This window comes from Trematomus bernacchii, unplaced genomic scaffold (assembly GCF_902827165.1).
Source record: "Trematomus bernacchii unplaced genomic scaffold, fTreBer1.1, whole genome shotgun sequence".
NCBI classification, from domain to species: Eukaryota; Metazoa; Chordata; class Actinopteri; order Perciformes; family Nototheniidae; genus Trematomus; species Trematomus bernacchii.
This window is the reverse complement of record NW_022987851.1, coordinates 9,195,079-9,218,253: the sequence shown is the minus strand read 5'-3', so window position 1 is coordinate 9,218,253 and position 23,175 is coordinate 9,195,079. Positions and strand designations below refer to the sequence as shown.

The 23,175-nt window shown below is 41.8% G+C and overlaps 1 protein-coding gene across 1 annotated transcript in view; it reads right to left on the bottom strand.

Moving 5' to 3' along the window:
- Window positions 1–23,175, bottom strand: part of traf4a (tnf receptor-associated factor 4a) — a 32,480-nt gene that overhangs the window by 5,659 nt on the left and 3,646 nt on the right. Inside the window, exons 2-4 of the mRNA XM_034113005.1 lie at window positions 3,576–3,627; window positions 306–410; window positions 21–182 (exon numbers count right to left, since the gene is read on the bottom strand). Of these exons, the coding sequence (XP_033968896.1) occupies window positions 21–182; window positions 306–410; window positions 3,576–3,627 (319 nt within the window). The remainder of the gene's footprint in view (window positions 1–20; window positions 183–305; window positions 411–3,575; window positions 3,628–23,175) is intronic.

Genomic DNA, 23,175 nt, shown 5'->3' with positions numbered 1-23,175 from the left:
AACAGGTTTGGAGTGTTTACCTCGTAGGCTTCACCGGTGAACTCGCTGCCACAAAACTCGCACTTGACCTTGCGCTTGGGGCAGTCGTGCTGCAGGTGTTCGGGCAAGTCGCGGCGCGTCAGCTTGACTGAGCAGCGGTTGGGGCAGGGTATCACGTTGAAGGCGCAGGTGGAGAAGTGGGCCTGGGGGAGACACAGCGACACACCCACACACACATGTTAGGAAATACGCAAATATCACAGTTTGATAAGCAGCAGAGATAAAAAAGAAATACAATAAAATAAGAGGATATTGAAGCTTCTCACCTGCAGCTGCTTCATCTGGCCGGTCCAGCGGCAGCCCTCCTCGCTGTGGATGCAGCGGATGGGCAGATCCAGGATCTGCTGCTCCAGCTCTGGGTCAGGGTAGATCTGAACAAAATAAAAAGGACATGGTCAGTACAGCAGCTGCAGGAGCCGACCAGGCAATGCTGGAAGACTCTAATATAACACTTTCATACAGCAAAGGTGTGAATGGGTCTGAATCTGCATTTTACCCCAAAAAGAAGCACCATTTGATTAGCTTAAAAAGCTAATTGATGGAGATGAAACCAGAGCGATAAAAGCTGACTTTTTGGAGTTACATAAGATGGCGATGCAGTATTTGACCCTGGGTTGTTAACATTTAACTTGTTCTAAAACCATGAATTCACAGATTTTTCCATGTTATTCAGCTACATTCTGTTAGTAAGTCAGCTATAGAGTCGCTTGTAGGCATATTATTTAAATTTGTTGTAATTTTGGACATAGCCAGGCTAGCAGTGCCCTCTTGATTCCAGCTTTTATGAGGCTAAGCTAAACACATCCTCTATCAATACAGCGTTGAGATTGGTATTGATTGGTGTTTCTCGAAAAGAAAGATATATAAAATAGGAGTTTATTCATCCCGAGGGAAATCTTTGGAGCATACAAAATTGGAAAGAGAGTTAATAGAAAATATCAATAGGGTGCAAATTCAAAATGCACACAATGCTTTCAACATAAACAGTTAACTGTAATGATTATAAAAACAGTTAAACTAGAATTGTGAGAGCGCTGACCTTCACCAAGGCCTATGCTGCATCCACATGCTCCTTTAATAATCCCATTTCACAATTTCAGAAGTTGTTCATCTGACTACAGTGTGACCATGAGCTCTAATTCGTAATGTAGAAACAACATGGAGGCTACAAAGACGTGTATTATTGTATTGCTCAGAGCATTTAAACAACACCTCGACCTCTGCTTCCTAATGGTTCTGATTCTTGGGAACATTCATGTGAATCTTCCCAATTGGAAACTTATTTTCGGATTATTCACGTGAACGCAGCACAAATGCCCGATCTCACAATGTAAACAGGAGTGAAACATAATTTGTATCTGCCCCATGACTTGGACACTTCCACAACCTTTCTTAAAAAATGGTGTGGTTTTTCAGTAATCCTGCTGACAAACAGACAGGCACGCTGAGCCGAAAAAACTACAGGAAGTAAAAAGTGTGTTTATCAAGATGTTGACTTAACCCTTTAAATGCTTTTTTACAATAACATGTTGGATTCTGCATCACTTTATAAAAGATTGAATGTCTAAGGCTCACACAAAGATAGACTATGGATTGAGATTGCGTGAATCAATGTGTCGTCGCATTCGTTGCAGTGACAATCAATGAGTTAGTTTGTGGGTTTATGGGACCTTTGAGAGAAACTGGAAGCAGAGGAAAATATTTATATTTCCTCGGTCACTGAGTGATGGGGATGAGTCACTTTTCTGCCCAAACACCCCAAATCCTCCCCTACAGCACGCTGTCCCGAGGATTTACAGCTCTGCTCTGCTTCCATCCCCCCATGCTGTCACACAAGCAAAGCACTGGTCAAACAAGAAAAGCCACTTCCTCAAAATGTTACAACAGCCCTCTAAACAAATAACAGCTCAGTGAAAGCCCCAATGCACTCATGTGCCTTTTACTGCACCGACACATGGGAGCTATCGCAATCAAATTAAAAGTGAATTCATCAAAAATAATCTACAATAAAAATATGTCTTTATCTGACTCGGGATTAGAAGCCTCAGACAAACCAAACATGTGTGTAAACCTATTAAATACGCTTGACAAACATATATATCTCACATTAAAACGGATGCTTGCACTTTTACAGTGGAGGCAGGCATTTTTTTGCTGCCATAATCACATTCTTTCAGGGAGAGGGAAAAAAAAACCCTCTAAAGCACACTCTCTCATTGTTCCAGTCTTGGAATCTGCAGGGAGACTGCAGTAATGACCTTTTAATAACTTAGTCCCAGGCAGATCAGGGGGGTTAAGCTCTTTGGAGCTCAAACTTGGGGGTTTATTCTGTCTGGTTTAGCCATTGTTAGTCCCACACTACTACTACTACTACTACTACAGCAGCAGCAGCACAATCCTTTAATGACTGTAGGAGTGAGGTTGTGTTTGTGCACATTTTTTGAAGGACAGTGTGCAACGAGCGGGACAATAACCCTGACAGTAGACCACCAGGATGGGAAATGTGCAGGCGACTGGGAGCCTTGGTAAATAACAATGTCTGACAGGTGTGCCATGAGCACATCCTTCCCATGGGAAGTCCCTGCTATTACAGGTGCCTCCATTGCTCTCAGCACAGCATTCAGACCTGCACTGCTGCATCTCCGGGTTAACGGCTCGACAGCTAACTCAGGCTAATGCTAACAAACTGTATGGGAGAGATATACATAAAGCTTTTTTGAAAATGATGTCAAAAGCTGCTCAGAAACAGGGAGGATCATTAACTGTTGGTTGGTTTTAAATTCTCTGATGCATAGTTCAGAAATAAACCCTTATCCTTTTGTTGCAGTCCCTCTCTTTCTTTACAGCTGGGATGTCGCATGAGAGAGACACATCCTCTTACTCTGAATACAGTTAGTCATTATCTTCTCCCCCCTCGGGCAGAATCTCATCTAACTGTCTCTTAAAAACAAAGAGAGAAAGAGTACAGTTAAAATCTAAATACAGTTTTATTTTCTCCTGGGAGATATTTACTTGGGGGGAAGAAATGGTGGTTCAAATCAATTGAACAGTGTTTTGTTCCCACTGACATAAAACACAACCCCGGACTCTAGGTTAAGGATTATTGCTTGTATCTTATTAAGAGATTCACTGGTACAGTTGTTCATTATTTTTATTGTAAAATGTCATCAAGTGAAGTCATGGAATTCAAATTGAAATGTTAAAAATGTATTAACCTGTTTTAGCTGTATTTTGTGCATTCAGTCAAAAAAGTACACCACTTTGTTCGGGGCTGATTTCTGCAACTACTGGATGGATTGGCATGACCTTCTATAGTTTTTATTAAGCGACATAATAAGGTAAATTTGTCAAAAATGTTGCAAATATCTGCAAAACTATAGGTATTCAGCTGTACTTTTTGCCAAATAGCCAACTTCATCATGCTAAAATGCTTAGCTAAGATAGTGGACATGGTGTGCAATACAATATAATTGTTCAAAATCTGCATTTTTTTTTAAAGAGAGGGAAAAAAGTGTGTTATTAGATTGTAATTGTACCTTGGCATAGTCCAACGGGAGCTGGTCCTCCGGACACTTGAAGACGCCCTCACTGAAAGAAAACAACAGCAAACGTTTGTTATTAGTGGAATCACTTAAATGAAGCATGACTGCAGACAAAAACCGTTAGAAAGAGACTCAAAAAGGACAGTCAGCCATTTTTTAAATCACAATCAGTGTTCAGTGAGATCAGTATCACAGACCCTGACTGAGAACAAGTGAAGCAAAAAGGCGCTCCTTTGACAGGCTGTAAGAGCAGCGCTGCATCGCCTTGTGTTTTATTCTGTCTCTTCAAACACTGAATCTGAGAAGTTCTACGACTCACCTCTATGACGTACAAACACGCACTGCACAATGAAGTCAGACCTTTGAACTTCTGGCTTTAATGACATAGGCTCTTTTATCTCTACCTCAAAGTAAACGTCTGCACAGATTTTTAATACCAGAGAAGACAAAACTACAAGTTGGAGCCTGATGGCATTATTTATAAAGAGATGATTGATGATACGGGTCATAGCTACATTTATAGTTTCTTTCTCAGAGTCAGTTTTGAATGTATGCCCTTGTTTCACAGTCTAGATTACAATGAGCTAGATTTAACAGGCTTGTTTTCCACAGAAAAAAGGAGAGTCAAATCTGCCTTTATGCTCGAGGCTCTTCCTCAGGAAGAAAACAACGAGATGCTGGTTTGCTTGTGCGAGAGTCAGAAATGTTGTTATTTTCTTAAATGTTCTCCTCGAGCAGTTAAATCCCCAAATAAGACTTTATAACAGCCCCCACTCAGTTACTGTGGCGCCACAGAGGAGCCCTCACTGGCCTGTTTTAGGGCCAAATGTGCGAGTGCCATGGCTCATTAGGACGTCCCCACCCTGATGTCATCATTAAATATTCACACTTTTAAATAATGGAGGCACCAGGGGTGAGCCGCTACACAGAATCCTGCAGCTGCACAGGGAAACCATCCACACACACAAAGGTTTCTTAAAAAACGCAGAAAAGGGAATCATGTCTAATCTCTGGAGATGTCAGCAGTGTAACGGCACCCTGCTGTTTCTGGATCAGAGAGGCTCTCGAAAGGTCTTCATTTACAGGTCAAATATTTGTATATTTATTATAAACTATTAAATCATATCAACATTCATTCTCAACTCCTTCCTGTTTTAGGTGCTATTAAACTAACACATGGTTCAGGACTGTTGGTCAGAAAAAACAAGATATCAACTTTGGAATTGTGGGGACCTCTGAAGAGTTTGACAATTTATAGATTTATAGCATGATTGTTGATAATGAAAATTATCTTTAGCAGCAGCTGAGACCCCTTACATATTTTGTTTTTTACACGAAATGTACTGAAACTGCAGACAACAGAGATGCAAGGAAGTGTGTTTTTGTTCAAAAGTCCCAAGGCCTGAGGCTTGATCTGACCTCCCATGAAAAGAGGCCTCTCTTAACCCCGACCATGCCTATATTAAACTAATTAGGGGACAACAGTCAGTGTGTGCTTCTCAGTGTTTGATTGGCTGCAGTGTCACCTGACCGCAGCCCCCAGAGGCACAGCGACATGTGACAGGACGGGGGCGCATGTGCACATGGCCCCGTCCACACAGATGCTGTTAAGCCAGGGAGTGTGCTGCCGGGGGGGGGGGGGGGGGATGGGAACAGAGGTTAGGCCTGAGAGGGAGGGAGGGTTGATGAAAATGAGGGGGGTGGAGGAGGGAGGTTAATGCATGACGAGACAGCAGTAATTCTTCTCCATCAGGGTCACTGTGTCAGCAGGGTGCTGGAGACCAATTAACAAGCCACAAAGGGCTGTAAAAGAGGGTCAATCGATTAGACTGGGAGAGCATAGTCAGCATCTCACGTGTAGTGTGAAATCATTTACAGTACTCATCGCCATCACCCAGGAATCATCTCACATTGTTGAGTGTAGAGAGCACAGCGACCACGCAGCGAGAGGAGATGGGAAGCGACAGGCTCTCAGCTCTGGACAGGGGGACAGCCAGGGGCCGCTTCCAGCTCGGGCCCCGTGTCTGACGCACAGAGGCAGACAGGCGAAAAGAGCCAAGTCACAGACTGTCAGGATGATTCCTCCCGTGGTCGCAGAGAAGCTCCCGGAGCCACACAGTCATGTGTTCTGGCCCCACTGCTGATAATGCCGCTCCACTCTCTTGGTCGCTTGTGAGTTGAACTCACTGCCGCTTTGTGACAGCACATTAGCAGTGTAAGGCTGGGCCGATGTGTAACGCAGCTCCAGTTCAATTACATCCATCTTATATGACTATCGAGGGCTTTCTAAAAAAGGACTAGAGAGCAACATGCCCAAGATATAACTGAATATCATATAGTGCTTCGTTTTTCAAAAAGATATATGTTAAATATTTTGTCTGAAACTCAAAGATTTTCAGTGTTCTGTGATTTAATAAACTCAGAAAAGCTGCATGAGTCTTAGTCTTTTGATGCACATTGCTCACTGAAAGGATTGATAGATAATCAGGATGGTTTCCAATTAATTTTGCTGTTGATAAACTAATCGATTGATTGTCTAATTGTTTCCACTCTAATCACAAATTTGACTCAAGGCCAACATTTATTGAATCATTTGTAAAGCAATTAGTTGATGAACACGACAGAAAGCAATGTTGTTGATTGATTAATTATATAATATATTTCCTTTATCAGGCCAAATATTTTGAGATTCCAGTTTCTAAAATGACCTAATTTGAGATTATTATTTGTATTATTATTATTTTTAAACTGTGTTTTGGCCAGCCTAAAAGACTCATCTATCAGACTCATCACTTGGGCTGTAGATTAATCGTATAAATAAAAGATGTTAATCAGTAGGCATAGTCGTTAGTTGTAGCCCTAATGCACTCATTAAAGGATGAACACAACTGTAGCACAAAGCCCAAAGGGGAAACTGTGTGTATATCCTTGCAAGTGGGAACTTGCACCTCACAAACAGCCAGGCTCTTTTAAAACAAGTTTCCCACAAATGTTTAGATCTCACACCACAGTTCACGCCCTCGTCAGTGAACATCCAGGGTAAGCGGCCGACAAACAAGTGTTTAGTGTCGCGTTAGGATGTCACAGGGGAGCAGCTTAAGTCCGGACAGCATACAGTATAATGCAATCACCTCATTAAAATGTTATCGCCTCCTTCTTTCCGCTCTGTCTGTGAGAGCAGCCGATGCTCAACAGCTGCTCAGCTGCGGGGACGGTCATGTTTAAATCACCTCAAATTCACTGTCAGACGTGGGCACACGCATGATCACATTGTGTTAACTAGTAAAAACACTCACTGTGCAGGAGCAATGCACCAACTAGTCAAACCTATTATTGCATTTGACCTTAAATCCCTCTCCCCTCTTATTGGCCCCTCTCAAATCTTCTTTGCAGGCACAGATTAAACAGCCTTCCATTTATTCAGGCGATACCACGAGTACAGCCGCCACAACATGCTTCGTCACGCTGCGCTCAGCTCCTGACCGTCAGGCGGTGAGAAGTACAAATCCCTCAGGTTTAATCTCACCGGTGCAGAATGGAGTTTTTTAGTTTTCTGCGGGCCACACAGAGCGCGCAGGCTGGTGACAGTGACCTTGAAAGCTGCTTTATATTAACTAACAGAGGGACTCCTGAACAAACCTCCCTGTGTTTGCTATGTGGAGGGCAGGGCTGTTGAGAGACACTAAACAAACTAAATCCAAAGCATGAGGTCTTTGGAGAGTGCAAGTCTGTGGCACATTAACACTCTAAACAGACCTCTGTCACACGAGCTATTTTCTCAGATAGCATCGAGGAGCCTCTACTGAACTGCCCGCTTATTTCCTGCAGGAGCTCACCACTAGCTTTTATGTTCATCCTCGTGCTCAACCCTTTTTGTCTTTTCAAGTTATAACCAGGATTAACTTATATATACACAAACAAAACTTTAAATTCCGCCAGCGCCCTCTGTTCAGGCTCTCGGTCTCCAAGCTGAAAATAAACTCCCGGCTCCTCCTGTGAGGAAGTTGAAGAGAAAACAGGAACTTTGTTTTATCTCAGATAGAGTTGCTATAATCCCCCTAAATCCATCTGTGTGTGTGTGTGTGTGTGTGTGTGTGTGTGTGTGTGTGTGTGTGTGTGTGGTGTGTGTGTGTGTGTGTGTGTGTGTGTGTGTGTGTGTGTGTGTGTGTGTGTGTGTGTGTGTGTGTGTGTGTGTGTGTGTGTGTGTGTGTTGTGTGTGTGTGTGTGTGTGTGTGTGTTGTGTGTGTGTGTGTGTGTGTGTGTGTGTGTGTGTGTGTGTGTGTGTGTGTGTGTGTGTGTGACTGTGTGAAGTCATGACTTTTTTATTTTACAACTTCTCTTTTGAACAATGAGTTCAGATATTATAGAGACATTACAAATACAAATAAAAACCTTGCCTTCAGCTTCTGAAATGGAAGAATTTGCTCATTTTTTTGGGCATATACTGTATAAAACTTAAATGGACATGTATTATACCAAGCAGAATACAACTTATGGTATGGAAACAAATCTTTGAGACCAGTGTAACCCAGTCCACACTTATATTATATAAAGTAAACTGTGTTCATTACATATTGCCAACTGGAATTGAGTAAGAGGAAATCACAGTCAGCAGTTTTGTACCAACATTGAATTTATGTATGACGTGTGACTTTAGAGAGCTACTGCCACTTTAATTATGGAAACTTCACAAAAAGGAAGCAAATGTTTTTCCAAAGATTTAATAGATTGTTTTAATGTTTTCCCAGCTGCCTTTGGGGCTGTCTCACCACAACCCACACATTGTTTTAATTGATTCCAAATGAAAATTGAGGATCTGCCTCTCAGTTACATTTAAAACAATAGTGTATTCAGTGGAGGAAAAAAACGAATTTAGTATACCATCATATTTCTGTAAAGTGTATTTTGCCAATCACATTATGTATAGGCTGTCATACTTAAACAAACTGAGTCTGACAATCCGTCCTTGGAAAAACGTGCTCTCTCTACCTGGACTTTAAAGCTGCAGAAGCTCTTCCTTCACATTCTTACAACAAGATGAACTCCCTCATGTGAGCTGCTGACTAAAGCGATTCTTATACCAGGTCGAGTGACAGGGCAGGTGGGCTGTCTCCACCTGTGAAACCCGATACGCTGCGAATGTAGAGCTTCCTTCGCCCACGGCTGATTTGGCATTGGTCCGAGCTCTCTGCAGCCTTCTCAGTTATCTGAAAAGGGAGGAGAAACTCCTACTTTCACAGAGTGTGATAATGCACCTGCCCACAGGTGATTCACCAGCTTCCCACAGGCTGTCTGTGTGGGATATACCCTCAGAGCTGCTGTGACAGCTTCTTGTGGGGGATTTAATACTACAAGACAAAGTGTCCATACCTGCGGTTTGCTAGACCACACATTAGTTGTGGACATTCTCTATGGCCGCTTCTAATAGAGAGGTAATGCTGATAATTATGAATATGTCAGCTTCCAACACAATAAAAAACTACTTGATTTTTTATTTGACACCTACTGTAGCTCAGCCTGTAGGTTATCTCTTCTAATAGTGAACACTAAAATACCGGAAATATTTTGGAAAGGAAGGAGCTGAATTTTGTGAAATTATTTTTGGTTAAAAAACCCAAACATTCCCTTGCTCAAGCTTCTAAAATCTGAAGTATTTCTTATTTTTGTAATTTAATTGAGCTGCCAGCGAAGCCTTTCAGCCAGTTAAACAGTGGATACTTAAATCATCTTCTCTGTTTTATGAGACGAGTACAACCTGCCGTCCTGCTGCAATTGTATTGAAATTGATCAAGGTCATATGAGTGCTAAATCTTGTTCCAATCTGCTCTGTCCTTCTCTTGTAAATTATAAATGTTATTATTAATTACAGACCATATTTTTACCAAACACAGGGGTCATCTGATGAATATTAGTCCCGTGGGATTAAGTGTTTCACAGGCGCCTGATAGATATATGTTTCTATCAAAGGAAAGGCCGTAAATTCAATGAAACAGACCTTATACATAATTTACATTCTCTCCAAAATAAAGAGATGGGAATACATTCCTACAGCTTGATAGCTTTCAGGAACCTGCTTGTTGAGTTTAGTGCACGCCTGTCCTGAATATGACACCTGTAAAATCCTATTCTTCTTCATCTGCTGGTCACTAACAGCCAGTGGCAGCTGTTTCATAGAAAGCAACAATCGCTGACAGTCTGCAGGTCATGGTCCTCAACTCGACAGAAATAAATTACATATGACTCAGTGTTAGACAAGCCTATAAAGACAGGCGGAAAATTATAGCACTTCTAATGGTGATTATACCCCTTTTTATATAAATCAAGCAGTTAAACTTTATGGTGCAGTTTGAAATCTCTATTTTATGCTTCCCCAACCAGATGAACCCTTTTTTATTTATTTATTGTGTTTCTTTGCCAAGGCAGGAGAAAAATGATGCAAGTTGTTGAAAGGCACTACTACGTACGTGTGTGTGTGTGTGTGTGTGTGTGTGTGTGTGTGTGTGTGTGTGTGTGTGTGTGTGTGTGTGTGTGTGTGTGTGTGTGTGTGTGTGTGTGTGTGTGTGTGTGTGTGTGTGTGTGTGTGTGTGTGTGTGTGTGTGTGTGTGTGTGTGTGTGTGCGTGCGTGTGTGTGGGTGGATGTCTGGCCTCTTTCCCTGGCTTCATCTCCAGCACCCCATGTAGCACACTCGCTGGGAACAAACGTGGACCAAGATAGAAAAACCATTAAAAGGATTGTGTTATTATGAGCTACACTTACACTACCTGCAAAGGAAAGCATATCTTCAGGCTTTTGTTTCCTCTCTTTTGTTTAATACACTGACTAAGATAATTTCACTAGCATACATCCCAACATTAAATACACCTGAGGCCACGATGCTCATGCCATCATTGCTTATGTAATAATATTCATTTCTCCTCGCAGTTGGCCTCACCGTTCTGACATTTGTGAGCACAAGCCATCTGTGAGCAAGTTCACACAGCTATAAAGTGTTCAAAGGTTAACACAATCTCAGTTTGTTTTTCTGAAATGTCAGCTATGCAGTGGCACAGGCAGCAGATAAAGAGTAATATATTACTGAGTACTGTATGGAGAATATTTAGATTTCAACAACAACAGAACTTTACTGAATACTGCATTAATGTACAACATGAATTATATAAAATACTGTGAAAACATAGACCGATGTGACTATTAGATGTAACCCATATCAATTCCTGTTTCTGGACAAAAGAATGTGTGTTTCAATGTCTACCCACTCAATTTATAAAAAATATAAAAACAGAAAGAACATACCAGTCCAAAAACATACAGCCCACAGAACGTTTGTGTTTTTGAAAATGATTAGCCATAAGTACATCTAGTGGAAGATAAGTACTATAGGTTAGCAATATGTTCAGAGCTACATTTCCTAGGCGGAAATATTTTTGCTTGTGTGATTATAAAGAGTAGCTCAGAGGACTTTCGGGTGAAAATAAGACAGTCAGTTTGAATTTGCGAGCAATTAATAAGGTGACTCATCGTAATTGCCTGGGGAGCAGCTTAGAAAACGCCATGCCATGAGAGCAAATGCTATAGAAAAGAGCCACCTGCCAGAGGACAAGCTGGGTACAGAGACAGAGTGAGAGGCAGCAAGGAAGCAAGGAAGCAAGGAAGAAAGGACTGAAATAAGGAAGTAAAGGAGGTAAGGAAGGAAGGAAGGAAGGAAGGAAGGAAGGAAGGAAGGAAGGAAGGAAGGAAGGAAGTCGAGGGAGGGTCAGTAGCAGGAGGAGCAGCCATCTGCAGAACCAGCACAAGCCTGCAAAATGCCATAATCCATCCTTAAGTGTTTGAGAAGGGGAGACAGCGCTTAAAAGTATTTATAATCCCCTCGAACTGTCTCCTTCCATCAGTGTGATCGGGCTTTGACATGTCAGAGAGGGGAGGGCTACAACATGAAATAATTTGAGATTTTGGAAATACAGTAATTTGCTGTTTTGCAGGGAGTTGGATAAATAGACTGATACTCTCGCTTGCTAAAATATGGTTGAAGCCTTTTATATCATCCTGTTTAAAATCCATATCATGTCAACGGGTTGTTCAGTTTCAAACCAACAGCATACAGACTGGCAGGCTTTTAAATAAATAAAACAGCAAATGTAATAGAATGCTGTAGGATCTGTTATTTTCCTGGTCGATTTCATCCCCCAGATTATACGCTGTATGCAGAAGGTACGGGAAAATCAATCCACTTTCATTAACCGCTGCTGATCTGGGTGCAGGGTGATGGTAGTGGTGGTGGTGGTGGTGCTGGGGGACGGGGGGGGGGGGAGACTGTCCCACCAATTGTATCAGGAGCTGAGCTCATGCAGTGTAATGCAGTCACGCTCATCCACTCAGCACAGCAAAAAAAGAGACCACCTATCGGAGGCGTACCCACATGCAGGAGCTGCGTACATGAAAGGAAAGGAGGGCTTGAAAGAGACGCTTTACGTTTGATCTGGTTGAAGGGCGGTTTGTAGAGGGGCGGAGCAGATGGAGGTCTGTGCCTTGAGATCAATGGAAGTCCTGAGCTTTAACATGTAGCATATGTGAGAAGGACCTACTGGTCTTTAAAAAAGCGCTAAAAGCTGCTGTCAAGGTTGCAATGGGTGTTAAAAACCCCACTCTCCATTTTACTACCCACTGACACACATTTGTGAAAGAGAGTGATCAGCCGTGATTCACCAACTCACCCCAAATGGAAGCAGTTACATGCCATAAAATGCACCAGACACGTGTATATTTTAGCTGTTTTAATCACAGATGGCTGGTCTAATTTTAGCTCAGCTTCAGAGGACAGATTTCTGCTCAAAAGGGCGATGTGCAGCGACAGCGGCTGGCTGGCTTCGAAGAGCTGCCACGCTGCCACGCTAATCCTGTGGAATGCCTGCACTGGACAGAGGGGTTTGGAGATTGCCAAGGCATTGCCTGGCCTATTAAAAACTGAGAACTGCCTGCCAACTGTATGCATATGGCATGGGAGAAGCAGCACTAGACACAGTCATCTAATTTTTCCTTCAAATGGCATTAATGAATGTGCCATTGGAGTCACAATCATCGAGAAGCACAGCATGAAATCGCAGCACTAATACAGATTAAGTGTGGAAGCAGCAGCGCGCTTTGGGCCATAATACAAGCTGTCTGTCAAAAGAAGAGAACATGCATTTTCAATCAGCATGTGAATGCGGCTGCAATAATAAAAGGCGTCAGTCAGAAAAAAAGAAGCTAGATAATGTGCAGGTGTTCAGTTTGAGGTAATTTCTCAGGTTTTTTATTAAAACTTAAAAGCAATATCAACACATTTTGGGAAACGAGCTTATTTGCTTTTTTGCTGATAGCTACAGCCAGCAACTGTCTTCAACTGTCCAAGCTCAATTAGCTTAGCGTTAAGACTGGAAACAAGGGGAAAACAGCTGGCCTGGTTCTGTCCAAAGGTTAGAAAATCATCAATTTACATATTTGAGAGTATAATCAATAGAAAACATTTTATTTAATCTGCAATACTATTTTATCAGCAGGTAGCTGTAATATGAGTGCCATAATAAGCAGACAGATAATGAAACAGTTCCAATATTCTGCGATGTAACTCTCCACAAGAACATGCACTTCCAAGTTTCTGGAGGCATTTTATTTCATAAAGTTCTGCTTGAGCTAGCATGTTGGAGATTGCCAGAATATGTGACAGATGGTTGATAGAGAGGTCAGAAGGTTAATGCCCTGTAAATCCAGAGATAACATATTTTGTATCATAAAGCAGCTCACGTTTTAAACACTTTCTGTGATTAGTAAGGATAGCAGCAGATAGATCAGTCCTTCACATACACAGGATATTCACATGAGATGTAAATGCCAGGACAGCATCAAGAGGGCACATCTTTAAATATGAAAAATCCTCCATCAGTCAAGACAGGATTGAGCTTTAGTGGAGTCTTTGTACTCCCTCGCAGTAATAAAGATTAAAGTCAAATAAATGACACATAATCCCACAAGGTGTTTGTGTTAAAGAACCATTTTAAATTAAAAAAGGATTTTACATCCAGAGGTTTTATGCTTCTTTAACTGATTAAGACGCCACAAGTGAGGTCATCCCATAGTGGGATCATTCACAAGTCGTTTTCCTAAATTAAGCAGTGTGGATTTCAGCCTGAATAAACTGCAAGAAAGCCTTTTTGTGTCAGGACCGTCCTAACTCCTGTGGAAGAAAGAAGAGGGATATGCTTGTTAGCTGGTCCAAACGGCTCATTATGCCTTTGTATCAACCTCCGTTTGCTCTCAGTGGAGTTTGTTTTACGAGTTTCAAAAGCACATATCTGTTTCACCCAGCCCAGAGGCCAAGAGGGACAATTTCTCTTTAAAAGGGGAATTTACTCCACTGTTGGCCACCAGAGGAAAAACATCAATCAGAGACCACTTAGGTAAAGTTTCACGATTTAGCAGCACCTAGACACATGAGCTTATGGCACCGGAGAAGGGAAAGACGAGCTGCTGCTTTGCATGCTCTTACCATGAATCATGTTTTATAGCAATCCATCAGCACTTCAGTTCATTCATTTATGTAGTCCCAACGCCAAAATGCATACAGCAGACAAAGACAGTTGTTTCTAATGTACGCAGATCTACTGCATATCTCTGGGGACAGAGCCTCAGAGAAACGCAGCTCTCAACACCCTTCAATTAAAACTATTCTTTATATGGCACATTGAATGTCGCTCCTTTGAAAATATGTGAAGCCAAAGTGAGTTGTGAACAAGCTGAGAGAGAACACAAGACCAAATTCAACAAAAACAGACTACAATAATTTATACATGATACAGGAAGGCAGATTATCTCACAACAATTCAGTATGGCCTGCTCTGCGCGACCAGCAGCAGCAGGTGGGCAGTGCAGATAATCCCTTCACCCAGTCACATCTTATGGACAACAAATCTTTTAATTAACCTGAACCTGTTCACCCCCTGTACACCGGAACAGGAAGTGAAGCACCAAACTCGCAATGATGCATACAATTTACTTGATACAATTGGCTTGGCAAAATAACTCTTAGAAGTAACAACAACGGCATTAAAAGACTGGATAATATCATCAAGACACACGCTCAGCGAATATCATGTGATACATGAACAATTGGACATAGACATTCACTGACGGGACTAAACATTTTTTGATAGAGAAAATCATTAGATCTGCATTGACCAAGAGATTAGGATTCCTCCAATTAATAAATGAACAAAAGATATTGCCATATTTCCATCTCTTTTTCCTCTCGTTTTTTGAGTGTGAGGTTCTACTGGTTTCACTGAGATGTGCCCAACTATCACACAATAGTGGTGGATAACAAATGTGCATTAATTAGCTTTTTCTTTTGATGATTCTCTGCATTTTTTGTTAAGATTTGCACGTCATGTATATAAATACAAGTATCTGCTTTGTCTGTTAACGTGAAGAAAAGATCATCCACATTTGTTTCTGTTCAGTCGGTCAATGCTGATGCGATGCTCTGGATCGGAGCTTTCAGTACAAACTGTCTTTCAAAAGTGCTCTACATAAAACACACCCCTCGAGCTGACCTGTTAGGTTGGCGTTAGACTGCAGGTGTGGGTGAACCATTATCAACTTTACTGTGCAAGTTATTTTAGTCCCATCCGACAAAAAGATGTGTAATGCCCTCTGTGACACATTCATTAATTAGCCAGGATGAGTCCAACTGTTTTGGAAGTTGAGAAAGTGGTATGCACATTTTATTCCACATCAATAGAGTATGTCACGCTGAACTAAACACAAAATGGAGATGGGATAATGATTTGGATTTCTCTTGTCAAAGTGTGCGACCTGCCTCGCTGTGAGTCACCGTTATTACAGCCAAGAGCAGGAAGCACAGCCACGAGTCTGATGTGTCACGGGTCATTTGTGTTCCTCGGGCAGAAAACTGAAAACTTTCTCTCAGCCTCGTGCGTCTTCCTCGATGCTGCTCACCTTAAAAAACTGGTCAAATGAAAGCCTTACTTCCTTGTCAGATATCATAAAAGAAAACAGCATTATATAACGTGAATATCTGCCTCTGGCTCATTTGCATTCCCATTGAACTGCGAGAAGAAAAGCTTATTTTCCTGATTTATCAGTTAGCTGATGCAGGCCTGTGAGCTGTGCACATCGACGGCAGTGACAATTTTAGGTCCTGTGCTTTTGTGTCCATGGTAACTGGGAGTGAAGGTGAGGGATTTTTTGTAGGTGTGTGTGTGTGTGTGTGTGTGTGTGTGTGTGTGTGTGTGTGTGTGTGTGTGTGTGTGTGTGTGTGTGTGTGTGGCACAGACACATGCACTTATTCCTGATAAATAAACAATGGCTGCTCCTATTGTCAGCTGTTATAATCTCAGACATGCTGTGGCTCCTGTTTTCCCTTATCAGTCTGAATCTATGAGGACTAACCTACATGTGGATTACAGCGGTACAGGAAGCCGCCCCCGGGTCTGTTCATGCCTCTGACTGACTGAGAGCCAGCTCAGAGCTGCGCCTCCTGCAGTTGTCCACTTCTTTGCTTTGTGGATGCAATTTCTTTGTTCAGCGAGGCGAGGTGCTGACGTCAAATCGCCTCCTTTGTTTCAAAACGCCTCAGCTGCATTGTTCATCTAGCATGAATTCTTCAACCCGCCGCTGTTGCTGGGAGCAACAATGAGATAAATGACAAGATTTTTCAATCAGCGCAAAAAGGGCAGTGGGTATTCAAAGGAGCAAACAATAAGATAAATTCATAAAAAATAGATGTCACCCATTTCTTGTAATAATAAAGATGACAATGCTATTTTTATATGTGTCAGATAGACAATACGTTTGACCAGCTGTTTGGTATTGCTTTTTTAATAATAAAATAATATTTTAAGCAAACATTCGCAAATTAATTAGATTAAGCTCCTCAATTGAGAATCATTTCAGTTTTTTATATATATGTTCTTCTTCTTAACGTAGAGTGATTTCTTTTTAAGGTTCTCTCTAGGTTTTGGACTGTTGGTCGGACAGAATTAGCAAATTGAAAACTACATTTTAATTACCAAAAGATTTAAGATTAAAAGTCAAGTGTCAAACTTGTCAATCCATGACCACAGTCAGCCGATCCCTTGCCATTTTGCCATGGTTGGTGATCTGAGAGTATAGAAAAGCACAAACACTCGTCCTATGAGCTGACTGAATGATCCATCTGGACATGCACCTGACAGAGTGACTTCCTGCGCGGCCCTTTCATAGGATCAATAGTTGGCTTGTGCCGAGGGAGGAAGAAGGGTTCAGAGCATTAGCGCTGTGTTGACATATGTGAGAATGAGCTGCGAGACACAACACAAAGGGGTTAGTGTACTTGACAGAGTCATTGAGCTGTTTGGTTAAAAGGACCACCGTAGTAAACAGCCATGCTGACGAGAGGAAGGTGGAAGAGTCTTGGCAGGAAGGAAGCGGAAAGGCAGAGGGGCAACTGGGCATTGACCTTAACATTGACGGGGCCCCTGTGGATAAATTAGTATAATTCAAGAGTGTGTCCGCTTCAAGTGAAGGGCTTAACTGCTTCGCCGACACCTGTTCGGCTCTACAGAGGAGCCTTTCACTGAGGACAGGTGCCTCGAGTCGCCCACTTCCCCGTGCTCCCTGCTCCGCTCCCAGCTGCTCTCCTTTCAGACTCAGATTCCTCACATGCCAGCCTGTCTGCTCAGCAACCAGCGGTCACTCTGCAGTCAGACAGTTAAGACAATTCCCCAATAAAAATAAGACCGCCAGTGCAATACTCATATTATGGGTGATTATGTAGAAATGCTTCAATCAGGTGTTTGTGCACTTAAAAAACTAAAGAAAATGCATCAAAGCACTTTCTTCTACGCTAGATGGTGGACAAGTATGAGTGTGTTAGCTTTTTACTGTGTGAATAATAACTGGACAGTTTGACTCAAAATCAAGAGAAACAAACTCAAGAACTTAATGCGTGGGTCATTACCTGACTTCATTTTCTATATAAGTGGTAATGGTATTAGTTGCTAGGGTTGCACCGAACAATGTTTGTTGTTTATTAAATGAATCGGCCAGTTTCTTCTCAAATAACCACTTCAAAAGCCAAATGACACACACAGATGTTCTGTCATGTTGGCAGAAAATAACAACTTTAATAGTATATTGATAATCAAAATGGCTACTAATATGTTTTAGGTAAATAAAATAATTGTGTCTGACGGGTTAACTGTTGTGGAAATTATTTATAGTAATGCACAAACATTTGACACAGAAACAAAAAGCATCCTGCTGGAATAATTTCTGTGGGAGTTTGAACATGTGTGTTGCCGTCACACTGTCAACTCTGTTCAGTGACCTGAGCACAAGACAAGCAGATTGGGGGGAGGCGGGTCAGTGCAGATGAAGCCAGATAGAATGATAGAGCACTGAAATGGTTTTGAGCTGAACAATTGCTTCATACCCTCACATAACCACAGCTTAACACCCCAACTATAAACCTTCTGGAGGGGCACGCAGGTTTTGTGGGAACAGGCATGTACGTGTTATGATAAACATACCTTGATGTTAGCTGTCTCACATAGCATGCATACCCCGCCTCGTGTAAGTACTAGCCATGCTTTTCAGATCTGAGCCAACTGGCGTCAGTCCAGCAGCAGCAGGGCTGGGTTTGATGGCTCGGTCCCAGCATGCTCGCTGTGTGAGGGGCAAGGTGCTTCGCTGAATATCTGGAATATTTGGCGTCTTTGTTTTGCCCCTAACGCTGGGAGATTCAGTTTTAAAGGGGCCCTTATATATGAGGAGGGCATGTTGAGGCATGTCTATAAGTGGCGCTTATATGAGGCTGCATTCACACTGCTGCTCATTTATGTCATTTCATTTAGGGATAGTTATATTCATCTAATCAACACTGAGCCACTCTCAAAACATGGCAATGCAACATGGTGGTAACCAAAACAAAAGAACTCTTAGTTTTGGAGAATTATACACAAATAGAAACCTATTTATGATTATTTTATTTCTGCAAATACATAGATTCCCCTAAATCCTACTCACTGCACCTTAAAGTAAACTACCATTGTTATTTAAATGTTATATACTCATCAATTATAAATGTCCTCTTCTTAATTCTACAATATTTTTCTTTATTTTGATAGAAACCAACGAAGACCAACGCTACAAAGCTTCTGATACACTTCACAACAACCGAACCACCTGCGATGATGAGCTCAGCTCTTTATGTAACAACACAAAGTAGGAACTAGAAGAGACTAGTAATTGAAGTCATTAAAAGTGTATTCTCTGTGAGTAATTCAGGTGTGACGAAGTTGAGTGAGTCACGAAGACGCAAATTGCCTCCGCCTAAACCTTCACAACCTTTTCAACCACAGTGGGGAAACGGCATGATGTCTATAGTCACTTGATTTGAACAGACGGTCAGGGCTCATGTAAACTAGTTTTAGTTTAGAGTTCTTGAACAAGACAAAGCATTTAGCCTGTATTCCTTCCTGAAGCTGCATTTGGCTGAACTATCTAGGCAGTTTTGGTTGGGATTCAAATAAAATCTTGAACAGGCTGTCACTAATAAACCCTCAAGCTGGAGACAGATGATGTGACCTGAAAGCGAGAAGAGCGGCCCTTACGCAACGAGAGGCCAAAACATCTCAATGAGGAAATACACCCAGAAGTTGAAGGGTCTGCTCCATCTTTTAAAAGTCACAAGGGCCTCACTCTCATTTCTTTACATTCAAACAGCTGTCACAATACGAGATCTCACAATAACATATTTTCTGGACCTCTGCAGCTGTGTAAAATGGTCAGGGCACTTTCTCTCAGCGATGTCATCGTCACAGCTGCATCTGCAAAGCCTTGCAGCTTCCTCCCAAGAGATTCAACGCAAATTACCTTATCCTGAAACTGGCAAGCTAACATCTATCTGACTGTCTCTGGGGTGATGGGGCTCTAAGAAATACTTTAAAAAGGACAAGAGTGGGGTTATTGAGTTAAGTAGTTACGTTTCCTCTGCAAAGGTCTTTTTTTGTCCATACAAGCCACAACTACTCTAGTATTCTTATTTTGCTGTTTGTTTTCTTTACTTCGAACCATGGTGGGAAAGTTTACAGAAGAATCAGAGCATGTAAACCAATGTCACATTCATCATGGTGTTAGTAAAAAAAACGGAATTATTGGACTGTCTGTAATGATCTACCTTCTCTGGAGTTTACACAAAGTGAGAGTACACTCATTTTCAACCAACAACTGCACTTTGAGTTAATTCTCTTATTGCTAGCCTTTCAAACATGGGTAATTGCAGGCTTTCGGATGTCAACATCCATTTCCTTATACCCATAAAATACTGTGATTTAGGGTCGTTTCCTGTTGTTTGTTTGAATTTCATTCTCTGGCTTTCATTTGTAGCTTAAGTGCATTTTTCCATAATTGCAATATGAATCCATGGATTTATGACAATGACCCAGTATTAGCAGTCATTTATTCAAACTTTTTAATGTTATTATTATCAAAATACATTAATGAGAATAATTGTTTGCTGCCGGTGTAGCTTATAATGTCGAACTTAACCAAACTCCAAGATACAAACTCCAGATTTTGGATAAAACACTTCAGACAGACTTGGTGTAACTATGCCTTTGCTATAGGAACTTTAATTTTAATTTGGGAAGTAATGAGCTTGATGCAGCAGCAAGTAAACATATGTGTTAATATTTAAAGATCAGGAACATGTAAACATTAGTTTCAAAGTCCATGAGTGAGAGAACGTTCAGTCGCTACAACAAGAGATACAGGTGGGCGGTTCACTGATGCGTCTCTTCACTTCACAGGTATGGCACATCATAAAGGTGTAGCAACATTCAGGAAAAGTACTGACTGTTACTTTCCAAGACAAATGCTAGTGTATATCTTCTCGGAGTGAGTGTCTCTTTCTATGCATTGATGTGCTTACTGTTTCCAGCTCTGTCACCCCAAGTACATCAGCTAAGTCGCCTCAGTGCACAGCTCTGAGACGCCTTCACAGACCTCAAAGTGCAGAGCGGAGGCCTGAGGGCTTTCACACAGCTGAAGACAACATCTCTCTGTGTGTGCAGCTCACTGACCATCGTTGTCGTCAAAGACAGGATGGGACAGCAGAGCACCCCCCCAAAACTCTCCGGATCTGGACCCAGGATGCCATCGCAGCCTTCGGACACCTGCAGGGGACTTTGAATGTCTCTCTGAGGGGACAGAGGGCCGGGGATGGTAATGAACACACAGTCATTCATCAGCCATCCATGGCATTGCTCCCATTCAGATACAGATACCCACTGAGACACAAAGCCCCAGCTGCCTCAAGTGGCAGACTTACACACAACACTGGGCACAAATGCAACACAGCTCTATTTAGGCCTTAAAGAAACGCCCAAAGTGCCTCTCTATACATCCCTCTGCACGGCTGCACGCACAATGGACAGAAGTAGACTCATCATGTGTTTAAAGGAGAGAAATAACCTCCATTACCACATGTTGACGGGGCCAAATGCCTTTCAGATCAAGCGTGTGATTTTTATGGTACCACTTTCTGGCAAGTCAGCCTTTATAAAGTGTTTCAATGGTTAATACATCACTCACTAAAGCTTTACAGACCAGTTATATTCAAAATGACTTTTGGGTTGTGAAAGAAGCGGGAAACAAGTCTTTTTAGCTTTTTAAATTTGAAGGAAAAATGTTTATTTACTCTCTTGCATTAATAAAGCCATTAACTAGACCTTATAGACCCTTCATAAGAGGTCACTTATAAAGTAGCATAAATTCTTCTTCCACTAAACCAACACATTCATGTAAGGCAGACAGTCGCTGCTGTAGGAAGAGTAAAAGAGTCTGTTATGATGTTGGTGGTTGTGCATCAAGGCACCGAGACTATAAAAGCGTGGGAGAGTGAGTATCACCTAGATGAGGAGAGAATAAAACTGCGCTACACACAGAGGATGTGTCAAAGTTAAAATGAATCACGGCCCATTCCACAAAAAATAAAAACACTCCCCTGGCTTTTGGACAGTGAATAATATAGTTGTGGAAAGAAATCCTTATAGCCATCTTTGGAGTTCCTCGTGACTCTGGGTAAGTCAGCAGTTGCAGCTCTACACGAGTGCGTGGAAGAAACTCCCGAGCCGAACAAACCAATTACACCCCTGGCAAGGCCGTGGCACAGCCCTGCATCATGCCCAGAGAGACAGCGCTGTCACACTGCATGGCATTACTGCAGCTCAGGAGGCCCAGGACTGATGAGCCATGAGGCCTGGCATGTGTGAGGGCTACTTAGCCCCCACACAGTGAAGAAAATCGTGTTACATACCATTAAGTGTTAATTCTCCTTTATTAAAGAGGCAGTGTTGCTAAAACAAAGGCCTACCCCGGTCAGCACACACTCAAGTGTTGAAGCATGTGACTCATATTTGATTGCAGAGTGTTAACTCTGCAGGGCCGGGCTGCTTTTTACCCCATGATTCTCCTTTGGAGTTGGGGCAGCCTCCAGGACTGTCAAGTGTTTAAACATTCCTCCTGGGGCGGAAACACAGCCCATTAGCATCACATGCTAACATGCCTATGAACACAGAGGAGGCACACACACACTCTTCATGGCGCTGACACATGGGAAAGGAGAACAATTCATGCGTTTCCTCGAGTACCTCTCAAGGAAGTTTATTTTGACAAGCTTTGAAGTGAAAATACAGGATTAACCCTTTATTTGTGTTAGCATCCATTAGCAGTAACAGCATTGAACAAATGGTTTATAACACACTAAAATAGGGTTGTAAACAATGCTTAATACAACTTGTAGTGAATTGTAGACTGGTGTATATATTGACAATTAATGACAATATTAAAATATGTGTAATAATATATAAAATATGAATTCATAAAATAAGTTATAATCATTGATGTCCGGGCAAAACATTAATCAACACTTAAAATGTCCTTATATGTGCTTAAAGCCACATTAAAGTGTTTATAAAGATGTATTTTAAATTGTAACAACTTATAAATGACAAACTAACATTTAATATTCCAAATGTAATAATTAACTACTTAAAATACAGAATTATTTACATTAATACCTACAAACTTGATTACATTTCGACTTACAACTACACTATTAAGTGTATTTAAGACATATTTCAGTTAATTAAAGTCCTGATGATCACATGGTCTATTTCTTGAGAAAGCCTGATGCACATTGAAGAAATGCCATGCAGTAACATTCCTGTGTATTGCAACAGAGCGGCGAGCTCCGCTGTCAGGGTGAAAGTGGGCAGAGTCGGCTGGCAAGCCCAGACTGGATATTACACAGCCTCCAATAATTACAGCAAAAGGATCAACCTTGTTGCACAACAGGTGAAGCATTAGCTAACGACTGTCTGTCAGCCCCAATAAACTGGAACTTTCCTCACAAAAAGATGCCTGCGCTCGACGGCCAAGAGATCTTAAAGTGGACTCGACTGGCATACTTTGTTAATTAAAGAGGTGACGAGGCAGCTTTGCTTCTGCCTGTCAGAGCTAGTGAAGGTGGGAGAGCTGCTGAACTATAATGTACTG